The sequence below is a fragment of the Diachasmimorpha longicaudata genome, chromosome 20, assembly GCF_034640455.1.
Source record: "Diachasmimorpha longicaudata isolate KC_UGA_2023 chromosome 20, iyDiaLong2, whole genome shotgun sequence".
NCBI classification, from domain to species: domain Eukaryota; kingdom Metazoa; phylum Arthropoda; class Insecta; order Hymenoptera; family Braconidae; genus Diachasmimorpha; species Diachasmimorpha longicaudata.
Genome location: NC_087244.1, coordinates 218,858 through 235,652, shown reverse-complemented (window position 1 = coordinate 235,652; position 16,795 = coordinate 218,858). Strand labels below are relative to the sequence as shown.

At 45.8% G+C, this 16,795-nt stretch overlaps 1 protein-coding gene across 1 annotated transcript; it reads right to left on the bottom strand.

Annotated features, from left to right (window-relative positions):
- Nucleotides 1-1,703: 1,703 nt before the first annotated feature.
- On the bottom strand, nt 1,704-14,028 carry LOC135171566 (uncharacterized). Its single transcript, XM_064138194.1, has 4 exons — nt 13,791-14,028; nt 2,000-4,192; nt 1,883-1,903; nt 1,704-1,740 (listed from the first exon to the last, which is right to left on the bottom strand). Exons 1-4 carry the CDS (start codon nt 13,826-13,828, stop codon nt 1,704-1,706), a joined length of 2,289 nt encoding a protein of 762 aa, XP_063994264.1. The 5' UTR covers nt 13,829-14,028.
- Nucleotides 14,029-16,795: the final 2,767 nt, after the last annotated feature.

Below are 16,795 nucleotides of genomic sequence, written 5' to 3'. Positions count from 1 at the left end.
ATCACGAAACCTGAGAGTAAGATCGTACGTGCGACAGGCCCAAAACGGCGGCTTGATGGTTTCGCGACACTGCCCTATGGTTTCAAAAAACCGCGATTGAACCGCTGCTAGTTGGCGCACTGTTTTTTAAAAATTAAGTATTTTATGCATTTAGATTGATTGTTGTAGTTTTGTATAATATTGTTATGCACTAAAAACGTTTGTAGGTCTTCATTATTTAATAATTAATTAAACAATTTAATGAGTAGGGGCTATTCCTCCACTCGCTTAATATTTATTTGTAGACTCGAATAGTTATTATTAAGGGATAGGGAATCGTTTGTTGATAATTAATATCCAAATTACATATTTTTAAGTTTATTTGTTCATTAGATATTAATTTTTAAAAAATGGGCCCTACAGTGTTTACATTTGCGCAGAGCCTCCTGGTGTCAGGAGGCGGCCCTACGGTTTTACCGACACTGTGGAATTCTGGGAATGTACGTTTGTGGGAGGGGTTACCGACTGTCAGGGGGGCGCCACCGTCAACTTTGACGGGGCGGGTTTTCAGCCGTTCGTATTTCGAATTGAAATACGAAGTTTCAAAAACCCGCGGCCCGCGAAAATGAAAATTAACTATAAGACAAATGTATGATATATAAAGAAAAAAATAAATAAATAAATAAAATTAAAGATTCCCTTTGATTTTTCCCACCCAATTCCTATTTAATAATAATTTAAAATTAAAAAGAAGTAAATGTTTAAAAAAAAAAAAAGGTACACAAATATTCATTTTAAAATTTTTTTATTAAAAACTTAAAACTAAACTACAAGTTTTTAAAAAATAATAATCTTAAATCTGTGACGTTTTGAGGTTTGGCTACCCCCTCTTTTGGTGCTTTGGATAGCCAAACTGATTCCTATTATTCCCAGTGTACTCACAAAGGGGTTATATATATATTTCTGGATGCTACTAGCGGTTACTAGTAGCTGGTGTATATATATATCCCCTCTTGGGACTGATGGTGATGGGACACTCCTGTGTCTTGTCCCCTTCTGCTGGGCCGTCGTGCCCCGTCCGGCTAGATCTCGGTGAGCCCTTCGGGTTCACTCTTCTAGGAGGGGTGTCTTGGTGACGGGTTGGGAACAACACTTAATAATCTCACTCGCGGAATGTATTAAATGTATATATATATATATTTGATCTTAATGGTATACACTCCTTGCGCGAGTGGGTCGGTATCGCGTTATTAGGTGGTTATGAGTTGGACTTGGAGCGCGGTTACGAGCAGTGGAAGACCCCGTCTGGTCTGCTCCTGGAAGGTATCTGTCTCTCTGCGAGTCTCTAAATCTCCTCCAAGTCCAAATCGCTGATCTAAGCAGTTCCACGGCTTTTTGCACCAATATTGTCTTGTGTCATCATTGACGCAAGACTCATACAGTCACACAGTATACTGGACGTGCCAAAAGCCCTGAAACTGCTTTATTTAAATCCCTGCTGTGGCGTCATTTGGGTGCTGACAATGGTCTAAACATCCGTTGGATTGTTCAGTCCCTTGTCCAAATGGCGTTGCAGGGAGCAAACCGATCCTCCAAACACTGGGGCAGCTGACCACAGCGTCTCCAAGACATCGTGGGACTGCTGACCCATGTCTGGGCATCGATTTTCAAAAACGACGCATTGGCGGAGGCCAATACGTCACACTCCCCTGATAAAACTATTGCTACCCTGGTTCACAATCAGGTGGCAATAGTACTAAACTAAAAGAAACGAATTTTAATATAGTCTGTGCCTTAAGGGCCTCGGCTTATGCCAAAAGGGCTATCAACTTCCCTGCCATAAGGGCCAAAATCCCTGCTATATGAGCAGATTTAAAACTATCCCTATCGACCGGACCCTTACAGTTTTCTTATTGCTAAAGTCCTTATCAAGAACAGTATTTAACTCCTTTCGGATAAGCGTAAGAATAAGTTAGCGAGGTCGTTGATAGGTGCTTTCGGGGTTGGTTCTGCTGGTTACCATCCTCCCAGGTCGTGTTGGAGGGGTGGTCTGGAGTAAGACGTCTCCCCGTTCCAGTATGGGCTGACGATCTGCCAGCCCTGGGCTCCTGTTCGTTCCGGCGGCCCGATGATCATCGGAAGGGCCTGATATTGTTGGGTGTGCGTGACTCGATTTTGGGGAATCAGCGCAAGCTGAGTGGTGAGGGGGGCGGCTGTCTCGACTGGGCGACTTGGTTCGACAGGCTCCAAGTGTTCGTCCAGCTCCACAATCTCCGTGATGGTGGCTGTAGGCCCCGGTCGTACTCCTCGAGCGAGCGTGTTCATCGGAAGGTGTACTTCTTGGTTTGTTTTTCTCGTGCGTGATCGTCGTGGTGGCCCCTGCGGCGATGGGGTCCTGGTTCTCGGTTGGTGGGGCTCGTTCTCCCTGTTTCGAGTACCTGAACAAAACCTAACTCCCCCACATAGCGTCGCGACCTTCGACCATAGGGAGAATTTCCAACATGCCGCGGCAATCACCCCAAGAATTCCTAGCGAAATCCCCGCGTATCCTAACCCGTGTTCAACCCTCCTCAGTCTTCTGTTTGTATCCCCTTGTCTGGACAGCGCTCGGGCTTTATCGATAATGACTTGCAGCCCGAGACTGTCCCTTGTGACGCTGTCCTCGTCGTTCTGTCCAACCTGTACCGTTTGTAGTAGGCCTATATCGCCTAAGATTTCCGTCAAATTGTTCGGTCCGAGTCCGCGTATTGTCTTGTTTAGTAGGGTCGGTATGTCGAAGACGGCTCGGTCCACGAATTTTAGGTCGAACTTCGACGTCAGTTCTTGGAATGGGGTGAGGGTGACGGATCGCGATCGAATCTCGCAGTCCGGCGCTAGGGTGACTGTTCCGGTTCCCGTAATGATGATCGTGGCGGGTTCGCGTCTTGTGCATTTTACCCGTATTTCGTCTTCCGTGACGACGGAAAAAACCCATGTGTTGGAATTTCCTATTCGGGCCCAATATGTTCGGTCCATTGATTTTACCCGTACATCGCATATTTCGGAGCTCGAAAAACGGGGATTGGAGATCATTTGTACCTCACAATCCTTGTTCCCATTGACCTCGTATAGGGGTCGTGCGGTCTTGCATATAAGGCCGATCATTCCCGTTTTACAGTGGTTGATGTCTTCACTGTCAAGCTTGAGATACGTATTGGCTTCCTCCGAAATAGCGGTGTAGGGATAACTTGGCGTTATAAAGGCCACTAGAGACGTTGAGGTATTGTTAATTTTGGTCGGCACTGTCAAGTGTCTATACACGATATATTTTGTTAGCTCAAGTATCGGTATCGTGATGACGAATACGACCTTTTCCTTATGAAAATAGGCCGTCAGATCCGCGAGTTTCAATAATTCGGTGATATATGGGATTTCTAGGGGGACCGGGAACTCCGCCCCCCGATTATGTTGAATTACTTCGTTAGCCGCGTCCAGGATATTTTCTGGCGACATAATTGACGGGTGCAATTGTCCTCTTTTCGCGAATAGGATGGCGTTAATCAGCATTTGGGTGTCGAGCTCATATTCGCTCAGTTCCGCATCGAAAGCTGATATAAGGCTCGCCATTTTCCCATTAATCCCTATAGTGTCGATACGTTCGAGGATGTTTCCGATGGCTACGTAGACTGTCGCGTTCAAGGTCTTAATTTCTTTAGTTAGACCTTGAATAGTTTGGTGGATTGATTCGAATTCGGATCGAATAATGTGCGTTTGATTCGCCAGAAGGGCTAGGGTTTCCCTAGTTGTGTTCTGTAGGGATTCTATGTATTGGTCGTAATAGTCCGCGTCATCTTCGTCCATTGTCCCGAAAAGAATCTTGCTTATTTTCCCGACAAATCCGAGGACCGCTCGTTTCGATCTCTCCGGTGTTTCTGCTAACAATTCTCTCATGTGTCGATGAGTACCGTCTAATATATCGAGCCGATTAATTACCTGGTCTAATTGGTCTTCAAAATTACAATTGCCTCGTAGTTGGGTACAGATCCCTTTCATTCCCAACCAGTGTCGTGTGAGGATTTGTTTTTTCTCTAGGAATTTTGTTATGTCGATATGTGTAATCATATTCCACACCGTGTGATAGATTCGCAGGTTCGCATATTTAGTGGTTAGGATTCCGTTTCCTCCCTCTAATCGTGTGATCTCCACGCCTGGAGTTTCCGGGCTCCCTGCGAGCCTGAAACATCCAATCATACGCGGCTATTTTGTTGTTTACGTTTCGTCCTTCACTCCCCTTCTTATTCCTGGCTGATTGTACTCTACAGTTCATCAGTCAGAAATAAGAATATTTTTCGGGCGAAATGTGAAAACATTAAAATATATTCCTGACAGAGGTAGAGATCATGCGGGATCCTCTATTCAATTTCCTGGTAACATATTTATATAGCATTTTACAACTAATGGAGCTGTGATCAGTTCGAAATAATTATTTCATTATCCCAAAAACTATAATTTATTATTCTCAATCCAATGAAGTAAGTATTTTTTTTTTTTTTTGATAAATTTTAATTTTTTCTTTTTAAATTTTTAACAAGTTCAGGTGATCAAATTTTCAGGTGCAATAGTTACTAGAACTATTGATCCATTAAAAATATCCTGAGAGTGATAATTAATATTCTCAAAGCCCCTTTATTTTAAAAAAAAATGAGTCTCAGATATCTCCGTAATCACCAAAGTGAATTAAAAAATTTCTAACATCCCACGCATATATTCACCCCATCTCTTTATTCCCTCTAATTTCTGGAATTATATTTCAGTAAAATACGCAATATTTCTCATGCATCAATGTATAACCTTTACCCCAAAACCGTAAAATTTCTCTCAGCACCCCATAATCATCCGTATTATCATTTCTGGGCCCAATTCCATTCATCTTCTCGCTACCCTAATTCACAATTCTAAATAGATTAATGTTTACAAATTAGTGTAAATTTACAATGAACGAGGGTGTCCCTAGGGAATTTCGAAATTTAAATAATCGTCGTTGGTGCGCCAGCGAGATTGATTGGTCATTTTTCTCGGTATCAATATCGGTCGTCGCCCGACGTCTTTCTTGGTGCCCAAGAGTATGCTCTTCCGGTGGGGGGGTGTCAGATTATCGGGTCGCAATTGCGGGGCGTATGTCACCAGTCGTTTGACATTTGACGAACAGTGAAGTTTTTGTGAATATTTTTGTGAGTGCGTGTATAAATATTTTTGTGAGGGTTTTTCTCTTTCGATTGGTGAAGGATGTCTCAGCACGGATTACTAAGCAAGGTGTCCCGATCACCAAATGGGGATGAGCCTATTTCCACCGGCGGTGCTTTTACCGGTAAGTCCCTTTTTTTTTATTATTAAATTGCATTAAATATATATAATTTTTGAGGGGTCCATTTATAATAAGACTGGCGAACAGGGGACTGCGGGGGGGGGGCGCTACGTCATTTACTTCTTTCCTTAAGCGGGAGCGTGGTGAGTAGGGGACCGCGGGAAGGAGGGGGACGGCCTACGTCACCCGCTTCTTCCTCCTTCAGTGGTGCTTCTTGGGGAAGGCTTTATGTCTTTAATTTATTATTCACGATAATTTTATTCCCCTTCGTTTTTAATTTATTTTTTGTTTTCTTAGGGATTCGCCCCGAATCGGGGTATGGATCGGGTCGACAGACGGCTCGTCGGTCCCGTCGATTCACGCCCGGGGACTGGATAAGTCGATTATCCATTTGTCCTGATCTCGCCCAGGTGCCGGGCGTCCTTGAGGTTCCGGTCGTCGACGAGGATCCGGACGTCGTCGTGGATCCGGACGTCGTCTCCCAGAATCCCGACAGTCGTCGGTGATTCCGTCTGACTCAGGTGTTGCTCCATAGTTGGTAAGTTGATCCCCCTTTTTTTTATCATTACCCTCTATGCTGTGTGGGGTGTTTATAATCTCTTTTCTAGGAATCTTTTCTTTTCTTCTCCCTTTTTGTTCTTCGTTGACGTGTGGTCATTCAGTCGTTGTCCGTCTGTCACGTCGATCGTTTGTGGTTTGTTTTATTGTTATAAAATGGTGTTATCCGCTGGTGACCCGATTGTGCGAGTGTTGGAGGACCTTATAGAGACGGTTCCCTTCGTTGGGTCCCTGATTCGTGGTGGTTCGCGATTCTATGATTTCCACGAGTTGTTGTTAGAGCCTCTTCCCTCTTGGGCTCCACGGGAAATTTTTGAGTACCGTATAGCTCTTACTCTTCCCGCCATCCGGTCTGGCCAATATTTTGGGTTGGGGTTGGTCGATCTCCTCAATAGCCAGCGAGATTCTAGTGAGATGACGGGCCATCCTTTCTGGATTCCGGGTTTTGAGGTTGGGGATTTTGACGTAGTTCTCCCGGCATCTTTGGTAAGTTTTTTTCTTTTTGTTTTTTTTTATGTTTAATATATATTCCCCTTTGTTTTTCAGGAGTCCTTTCCCTGGGAAACCGTGCAAGAGGTCACTGAACTCTGGCTTACCCGGACGGTGGAGAATTATTATCGCGTCCCTCTGTTCTCCCATTCTGCCCCGTGTCTCCTGTTTGACCTTCTTTACGATGCTTGTTGGGATCGTGTGGAGACTATCCTCAGGATGGGGATTACTCGTGAGGTTCGGCGACAGGAGAATCTGCGCCTGTGGCTATCGGGTGATTTTTGTCTCCCCCGTCTCTTTATTGAGGGTCCCTGTCCGGTGGTGAGTTATCCTCCCCCCTTTTTTTTTTTGATGCTAAATTTGTGTTATATATATATATTTTTTTTTTTTTCAGGCTCCCCGTATGTATCAATACGGGGATGATCCTCTGGAATATCTACGATATTTGTCCGGGGATCCTACTCTCGGGGAGGAGATCGTCGACGAGTACGACTGGTTTGCCTTCTTCGAGCATGTTCGTGGGGATGCCTTTGTATGTGTTTATTTTCCTTTTCTATTTGTCTCTCCTGATCATGATCCTCGTTTTTTTTTTTTTTTTTTTTTTTTTTGCCAATCTTTTTATACTTTGTTTTTTTTTTCTAGGATCGTCTTCGCGGTGTGTAAGGCTGAGGGAATCCTCTTTTCTCCTGATGCGGCCATCGTACCCGGTTTTACCGCGTCCAGGATCTACATTTTTTCTTTAATTTTTTTTTCTAAAAATATTTTTAATATATGTTTTTTTTATTTTCTGAAAATTTCATTGTTGTTTTTTCTTTTTCCATCCAGCTCGTCTCCAGTTCGGTTTCCGGAGTCAACTGCTGCCAAATTAGATGATGCCCGTTCTTCAATTTTGGTGAGTTATTATTTTATTTTATATCCCCCTTTTTTTTTTTATATACCGGAAATTTTCGAAAAACGGGTAATATTTCGTCGTTTCGTTTTTTTTTTCTAATTTCGGTTATCGGGGCGGTTTTCGGTTTCCCTGAGACGCGCTTTCTTTAGTTTGTCGCGGTGTACAATTTTTGATCTTCTTTCCATTTGGATATTCACGTTGTTGTGATCTAAAATTTCCAGAATACGGTATGGTCCTTTCCAATCATCGTCCCTTTTTCCCGTTCTGGGCTCTTTTAAGAGCCAAACATATTCTCCTACTTGAAGCGATATTTCCCTCACTTTTCGGTCATAATATTTTTTTGATCTTTGTTTCGATTTTATGAGGTTTATCCGGGCTTGGTCGCGTACTCTTTTTAATCCTTCGGTTAATTCTTGGAATAATACGCGATAGGGTTTGCCTCCGATTCCCTCGATCGATCTTGCTGAGGGTACGCGTGGTTTTACTCCGAAAACTAGCTCGTGAGGGGTGAATCCCGTGCTTTCGTGTACGCTCGTATTATACGCAAACATCGCCATATCTATCCATTTATCCCAGTCTCCGCTATCTCCGATTTGGGTTTTTAGAAATTCGGTTAGGACATGGTGACTGCGTTCGAGGGATCCGTTTGATTGGGGGTGGTACGCGGTAGTCAGACAGTGGCGAATTCTAAATAATTTACAAAATTCCGCGGTGATCTGACTTGTAAAATTTGGGCCTCTGTCCGACAAGAGGGCCTGTGGCGCGCCGAATGTACATATTAATCTGCGTGCGAGAGCCCGTGCTACGTCTTCCGCTCGTTCCGTTCTCAATGGCACGGCTAAGGCGTATTTCGTTAGACAATCCTGCATTGTCAATAGGTATGCATGTCCCCTGTGGCTCCTGCCGGAGGGCTCATAGATGTCCATAGACACCTTCTCGAACGCGTCGATTGGTGTATCAGTAATGATCATGGGATGGCGGGCCTTCTCCCTCGTTAGTTTCTTGCGTTGGCAGGTTTGGCAGAGGTTCACGTATTCTCGGACCGTTTGGGACATGTTTTTCCAATAGTATTGGAGTTTCACTCCGTGTAGGGTTTTGGTGATACCTTTATGTCCTCCTATCGTTGATGTATGTTTTTCTTCAACGATGGAAATGCGATCTTCCGTAGTCGGTACTTCGAGTAATCTTGCGCATAATATTACTTGTATGTTGGTTCCGCGTAATTTTTCCTTCAGGGTCGTTCTGATTGTTCTTCGTGATCGTCCCGATAGGCAATCATAGTCGTGTGCCATTCTTATTATTTCTATATTTTCGGCTGTTATTAGTTCGAGAAATATTTCTAGGGTTCGTTCAATGTTATCCTCGAGGACTTCTGCCTCTGAGTCATCTTTAATGACCAGGCCAAATCCCCATTTGTCGGATTTCCTTATTTTAATTACCTCTCCCGTTTGACACCGTTGTGACGTCAGTTCTTCCGCCTGTATCCATTCCTTTTCGATTAATACCCTAAGGCATGCGTTATCCGGCTCTCCGGATGCTGGGAGAAAAAATGCGAAGTTTTGTTTTTCTTCCGTCACGTGCATTCGAGAGTGTCGGACATTCTCGTTGTCTTCTTCTTCAGACAGTTGATACTCTGGTGCCTCTTCGTTGTCGACGAAAGGGGGGTCTTCTCCCTCGCTGTTATCAGCGTCCGTCGGCGGCTCCCATGCATCGTAATTTGCGTCATCCAGTGGTTCTCTGTTTTGACTATTGTCGATCTCGTTTCGGTTGTCAAGTGTCGTCTCGTTTCCCTCGTCAGCTGTTGCGTTATCTTCTTGGTAGTTTTGTCGACCCATATCTTCATCTGACGTTGGTATTGGCTCTTGTGTGGGGTCGAATACACTTCCGGGTTCGCTTCCGGGGTTAGAGCTCTCTCTTTCTGTTTCCGGTTCTTCATTAGGCTGAGGGGGTTGCGTGTTTCTTTTTGGGCGTTTTGCAATATTTTCCTCTTCTGTAGATATTTCTTCAAGTGGGATTTTTCGCGGTCGTCCTCTTTTTCTTTTAACTGCTGGTAATTTCGAGGGTCGTTTTCGTATCCCTGATTTAACAGGAATTTTCCGTGGGCGTCCTCGCTTCCTTTTTGTCGGGCGGTTTTCTTGGGTTTCTATTGGTTGACCGGCGTCTTGGCTTCCGTGTGAAGTCGTTCTAGGACCCTTATTTGGTTCTTCGTTTACTGAGACGACTCGGCATTTTGACACGTGTGTATCGACATTCCCTGTTCTGACTTTAATTACGTCGGGCGAAAGGAGTGCGATAACTTCGTGTGGTCCCACCGTGTGATATGGTGAGAATTTCTTGTGCCATACCATATCACCGACCTTTATGTCGACGTAAGCTGAGACCGCTTCAATCCCGGTCTCGCTTGTGTTCCAGTCTGTCGGGGGGGTATTCACTGCTACAATGTTTTCCCCCCGAGCGATATCTGGTCTATCGCCGCGCATGACCAGTACTTTGTTATCTGACCATATTTCTTCGATCACACATGGTCCTATTCTTTGGCCACTTGGTCTGATAGTGTACCATATCGCGTCCCCGACCTCTACGTTCCAAATTTGCGCGTTCATTCCGGCTATGATTGCGACGGTTTTCTCCTGAGTGACTTCTTCTGTCTCCTCAGGTATCGGGTTTCGTGATAGTGCGTCCGCGTTTAAATTTAACTTTCCCGGTTTATATTTGATTTCATAATCGTATTCTTCTAATTCATTTGCCCAACGACGTAATTGGGCCCCTGGGTCTTTTGTTGACCTCAGCCACACTAGTGGTTGGTGATCGGTTATCAGGGTGAATTTTCTTCCGTATAAATATGGTCGGAATTGCCTAATCGCGAATATTATCGCTAGGAGTTCCTTTTTTGTAGTTGTATAGTTTTTTTCTGGTTTTGTCATTACTCGCGAGGCATAGCTTATAGGCAGATCTTCGCCTATCTTGCCTTGGCTGAGGATTGCCCCGACCGCATAATCTGATGCGTCGGTCGTGACGATGAACGGTCGAGAAAAATCTGGGTGTCGTAGTATGGGGTATGACGTTATTTCTCGGGCTATTCCTGTGAATGCATTTTCTTGTTTTTCTCCCCATTCAAAGGGGACCTCTTCTTTTAAGAGTTCCGTTAGGGGGCGTGCTTTTGTCGCAAAATTTTCCATGAATTTCCGATAGTACCCCGCCAATCCGATAAATTGTCTAATTCCCTTCCTATCCTTAGGTTTTCGATATTTTAGGATGGGTTCTATTGTTTTGGGGTTAGGTTTTATTCCCTCGTGGCTGACGCAATGCCCCAAAAAGGCTACCTCTTCCCTTAAAAATTCACATTTAGAGGGCTGTAGGCTCATTTGTGCATCATGGAGTCTGTCCACGAACGATTTATATTTTTCTCTATGATCTTCTAAAGTTTTTCCATAGACGACTATATCATCCATGTAGAGAAATAACCCTGCCCCCTGTAGTCCGGATAATACTACGTCCATTGACCTCTGGAAGGCTGGTGGACCGTTCGCAATGCCCATTGGTATTCGGGTATAATGATAGTGTCCTCCCGTGGTTGAGAAGGCTGTTTTGGGGCGACTCTCCGGGGCTAGAGGGATTTGGTGGAATCCGGATACCAAATCGAATGTTGAGAAGTATCTCATGCCCCCTAATTGGTCGAGTATATCCGTGATATTGGGTAGTGGGTATGCGTCCGCGACCATTTTTTCGTTTAGTCGACGAAAATCGACTACCATACGCCACCGTTTCTCTCCGTCGGGGCCTGGTTTTTTCGCAACCATCCACGCTGGCGAGTTATACGGTGAGTCAGAGGGTTCGATGATACCGGCTTTCAGCATGGTATCTATTTCTTCTTTAGATTTGTCTCTGATGTGGAAGGGCAGGCGGAATTGTCGGACTACGACGGGTTCGTCGTCTTTTAGTTTAAATTGATATCCCGGTATTTTGGCTTCTTTTAGTTTTTCGTGATCAAGTTTATATACCCAAGGATTATATCTTATTAAATTTTCTGCCTCTTCCTGCTCTTCCTCATCCAGACCCTCCAGCCGGAGCATTTCCATTATTTTGTTGGTTCTCTCCGACCGGTTTTCCGAACTCTCTGATTCGCTGAATGCTTTAATTTCCGCTTCCGTTGCAATTGTCTCTATTTCTTCTAAGTCGACAAATGGAATTTTAAATCGTTCTTCGGTTTCCCGGGTATTGTACGCGTATGAAAAAGCTACACCTTCCCTAGGTTTCACTATCGCATCCCCGAAGTACACCCCTGATTTGATGTCCCTTCGCGGGAGGTAACCGACTTCTGCGTCGAATTTACCTACTCTGACGTAGACTAATTTAATTGTCGTAGGCGGAAGGGAAATTGATTCCGTATTTAAAAATGTGTGTATCCCCTCCCCTATTGTAAGGGTGTCTTCCCCGTAGTTAATTTTGACTGCCCTGCTTTTCAGAAATGGCCTGCCCAGCATTCCATCTTCTGAAAGGGGAAAACTCGAATCGACGACATGGAATTTGTCTTCGATTCCTTCTACGTTCAGAGTTACGTACCCTATCGTTCTCGATTTCCCCGGTGTAACCCCTTTGATAATTATTATTTCTTCACGATTTATCCTTAATTCCGGACTGAGTTTGTCTGATCGTACTAGATTGACATCAGCTCCCGTGTCTACAAAGAATTTCCCCTCCCTTCCCTTCATTCGATCTACCTTCAGATGTACTTGGGTGGGAGGTATGTCCATTACGCGGAAATTTACATGGGCCGTTTTATATATTGTTTTTTTCTGCGCTTTTGACTCGCCCATGTCTTCGAGTCCTAGATCGCGCAGCTCTTCTGGACTCGTTTTTAGTTTAAATTTTGGCTGGTACTAGCGACCGCCTCTTGGTCGTTCTTTGGGTCTTCTCTTTTTCCTTCAGTCGCGATTTTATTCGTTGGACGTTGTTGTTTTTTTATTAGGTGAGCGGGGGTTCTACAATCCCGTGCATAGTGCCCCGGTTTGGCACATCTGTAGCAAACGTTATCGTTGGTGTTAGGTTTCGTCACCCGTTTGTCTGACTGTTTCCCCCCTCGGTACTCGGGTTTGTTCTTTTCGTTTCGGACTACACGTTTCTGTCCGTCGGATTTTGTGGAGTTTGTGAACCTGATGTTCATTGCTCTCATATCAGCCTCAATCGCGTCATCATCGATTGATTCGATCCTTCGAATCTTCCCTTGCCCTTGAGACTGTTTTGGTTTTGCATGCAGCCTCCGTAGCTGTTCGAAATCCTCGGTTTCTTTTATTTTCGACTCGATCGTGACCGCGAGTCCGACGGCCTCGTCAAAAGATGCTGGAGTCAGGGGAAACATCATACTCTTGATGTCTCTTCTGAGTCCGGCGAGAAAGGCTTCCCTCATATTTAATTTAATACCGTGGATCGTGATCCCGTAATCTGCCGTCGGATCCGTGTCAAGTCGACTTTGTGCTTTTAATTGCAGAGCCCTGAATCGCGCTTCGTAATCTGTGACCGATTCTCCGTATTGTTGATACAGACGCGACATTTTTCCCAGAATTTGACGTAGGTTTTCCCTAGTTCCGAATGATAAGCGAAGCTTTGTGACAAGGTCATCGAGCGAGTTTATGCTTGTTAGCGCGCTTTCTACCGCCAATCTTGCTTTCGGACCGAATTTTGGCAGGCACTGGTGCAGAAAATTTAGCTCATCTCCCGGCCTCAAAAGTCTTCGTGACATATTCAGGCTGGTGATGAATCTCTCTACTTCATCCCCTACCTCATATTTCGGCAATGGTCTTATTGCATTCCTCACTCGTTGATCTTCTCCGTAGCCGTGATCTGCCCATGGATTGTATCCCAAGCCCAATCCGTGAGCTTGTGGTGCGTGACCTGAGAAAGCTCCCTGTCCTACATTCCCGTCTTCGAAGGTATTTTGAGGGACCGTATTCGGTCCTCCGAGACCGAAATTGGCCCTTCCAAATATCGCACTCAATTCCGACATAGGGCTTCCGGGTACCCTTTCCGATCTACCGATTCCATTGCCCCTGTGAAATTGTTGTCCCAACTCTTGTCTCCCCATCGCGTAATTCATTCCTAGCATAGGGCTAAATGGTCCTAATCCCAAATCCGATCGATTATTTCTGTAGGGCGGACCCATCTGTCCCATTTCTGGTCTAATGTTCCCTGGTATTGGGGAACTGAACGCGAAAGGTTGGGGAATACCGACTGATGTTGGTGCAACCGTACTTGCTGTTATTCTCGACTGTAAGGTTGTGAATGTGGTTGTCGTGTTTGCTACGCATGATATTGCCGTCGGATTACTTGTTGTCGTCTCGCGGTTGACCGGTTCCGTCGGTCCTCCCGTGGTGGTTTCGTTTGACGCGCCGTCCATGTCTATTGTATTTAATTCTGTGTGTGTTAAATATGGTCGCGAGTCTCGGTTCCGTCGGTCGCGTCGTTGGGTCCGACTGGCCAAAGATCGCGGTGTGCGAATAGGAGGAATTTTTAAGCTTGTTCAGTACTTACGCGAGTCCCATGACGATTGTCAGTAGTCCGATATTCATCCTGTTGTCCCGGATCTCGTTTGTTGTCTCTGCTAATGATGATTTTATTTTTCAGGTTTGGCGCTGAGTTGTCTCCGGTACCGCTGTTGGCGAGTTGTCCTGTCCCAAATTTCTCCTGCTGCTCCTGGCTTGGCGTTGGGTGGTTCCTGGTGTTGGTGTCAAGCGTTGTCACTGCTATACTTCCCGTCTCGGCTATCGGTCTGCGTTGTCGGTTTAATTTTCTCTGGTGTTGGTTGGGGTTCTGTGTTTTTATTTATTAATCTCCTTCCTTCGTCGACCGTCGGCTACGTACGCGTAATTCAGTGTGTTCCCACTTCTAGTGTCACAGAATTCTTCTGCACTATCTCCTGATGAGTGCCAAAAACTAGTTGGGCGCCAATGTGACGTTTTGAGGTTTGGCTACCCCCTCTTTTGGTGCTTTGGATAGCCAAACTGATTCCTATTATTCCCAGTGTACTCACAAAGGGGTTATATATATATTTCTGGATGCTACTAGCGGTTACTAGTAGCTGGTGTATATATATATCCCCTCTTGGGACTGATGGTGATGGGACACTCCTGTGTCTTGTCCCCTTCTGCTGGGCCGTCGTGCCCCGTCCGGCTAGATCTCGGTGAGCCCTTCGGGTTCACTCTTCTAGGAGGGGCGTCTTGGTGACGGGTTGGGAACAACACTTAATAATCTCACTCGCGGAATGTATTAAATGTATATATATATATATTTGATCTTAATGGTATACACTCCTTGCGCGAGTGGGTCGGTATCGCGTTATTAGGTGGTTATGAGTTGGACTTGGAGCGCGGTGACGAGCAGTGGAAGACCCCGTCTGGTCTGCTCCTGGAAGGTATCTGTCTCTCTGCGAGTCTCTAAATCTCCTCCAAGTCCAAATCGCTGATCTAAGCAGTTCCACGGCTTTTTGCACCAATATTGTCTTGTGTCATCATTGACGCAAGACTCATACAGTCACACAGTATACTGGACGTGCCAAAAGCCCTGAAACTGCTTTATTTGATCCCTGCTGTGGCGTCATTTGGGTGCTGACAATGGTCTAAACATCCGTTGGATTGTTCAGTCCCTTGTCCAAATGGCGTTGCAGGGAGCAAACCGATCCTCCAAACACTGGGGCAGCTGACCACAGCGTCTCCAAGACATCGTGGGACTGCTGACCCATGTCTGGGCATCGATTTTCAAAAACGACGCATTGGCGGAGGCCAATACGTCACACTCCCCTGATAAAACTATTGCTACCCTGGTTCACAATCAGGTGGCAATAGTACTAAACTAAAAGAAACGAATTTTAATATAGTCTGTGCCTTAAGGGCCTCGGCTTATGCCAAAAGGGCTATCAACTTCCCTGCCATAAGGGCCAAAATCCCTGCTATATGAGCAGATTTAAAACTATCCCTATCGACCGGACCCTTACAGTTTTCTTATTGCTAAAGTCCTCATCAAGAACAGTATTTAACTCCTTTCGGATAAGCGTAAGAATAAGTTAGCGAGGTCGTTGATAGGTGCTTTCGGGGTTGGTTCTGCTGGTTACCATCCTCCCAGGTCGTGTTGGAGGGGTGGTCTGGAGTAAGACGTCTCCCCGTTCCAGTATGGGCTGACGATCTGCCAGCCCTGGGCTCCTGTTCGTTCCGGCGGCCCGATGATCATCGGAAGGGCCTGATATTGTTGGGTGTGCGTGACTCGATTTTGGGGAATCAGCGCAAGCTGAGTGGTGAGGGGGGCGGCTGTCTCGACTGGGCGACTTGGTTCGACAGGCTCCAAGTGTTCGTCCAGCTCCACAATCTCCGTGATGGTGGCTGTAGGCCCCGGTCGTACTCCTCGAGCGAGCGTGTTCATCGGAAGGTGTACTTCTTGGTTTGTTTTTCTCGTGCGTGATCGTCGTGGTGGCGCCTGCGGCGATGGGGTCCTGGTTCTCGGTTGGTGGGGCTCGTTCTCCCTGTTTCGAGTACCTGAAGAAAACCTAACTCCCCCACATAGCGTCGCGACCTTCGACCATAGGGAGAATTTCCAACATGCCGCGGCAATCACCCAAGAATTCCTAGCGAAATCCCCGCGTATCCTAACCCGTGTTCAACCCTCCTCAGTCTTCTGTTTGTATCCCCTTGTCTGGACAGCGCTCGGGCTTTATCGATAATGACTTGCAGCCCGAGACTGTCCCTTGTGACGCTGTCCTCGTCGTTCTGTCCAACCTGTACCGTTTGTAGCAGGCCTATATCGCCTAAGATTTCCGTCAAATTGTTCGGTCCGAGTCCGCGTATTGTCTTGTTTAGTAGGGTCGGTATGTCGAAGACGGCTCGGTCCACGAATTTTAGGTCGAACTTCGACGTCAGTTCTTGGAATGGGGTGAGGGTGACGGATCGCGATCGAATCTCGCAGTCCGGCGCTAGGGTGACTGTTCCGGTTCCCGTAATGATGATCGTGGCGGGTTCGCGTCTTGTGCATTTTACCCGTATTTCGTCTTCCGTGACGACGGAAAAAACCCATGTGTTGGAATTTCCTACTCGGGCCCAATATGTTCGGTCCATTGATTTTACCCGTACATCGCATATTTCGGAGCTCGAAAAACGGGGATTGGAGATCATTTGTACCTCACAATCCTTGTTCCCATTGACCTCGTATAGGGGTCGTGCGGTCTTGCATATAAGGCCGATCATTCCCGTTTTACAGTGGTTGATGTCTTCACTGTCAAGCTTGAGATACGTATTGGCTTCCTCCGAAATAGCGGTGTAGGGATAACTTGGCGTTATAAAGGCCACTAGAGACGTTGAGGTATTGTTAATTTTGGTCGGCACTGTCAAGTGTCTATACACGATATATTTTGTTAGCTCAAGTATCGGTATCGTGATGACGAATACGACCTTTTCCTTATGAAAATAGGCCGTCAGATCCGCGAGTTTCAATAATTCGGTGATATATGGGATTTCTAGGGGGACCGGGAACTCCGCCCCCCGATTATGTTG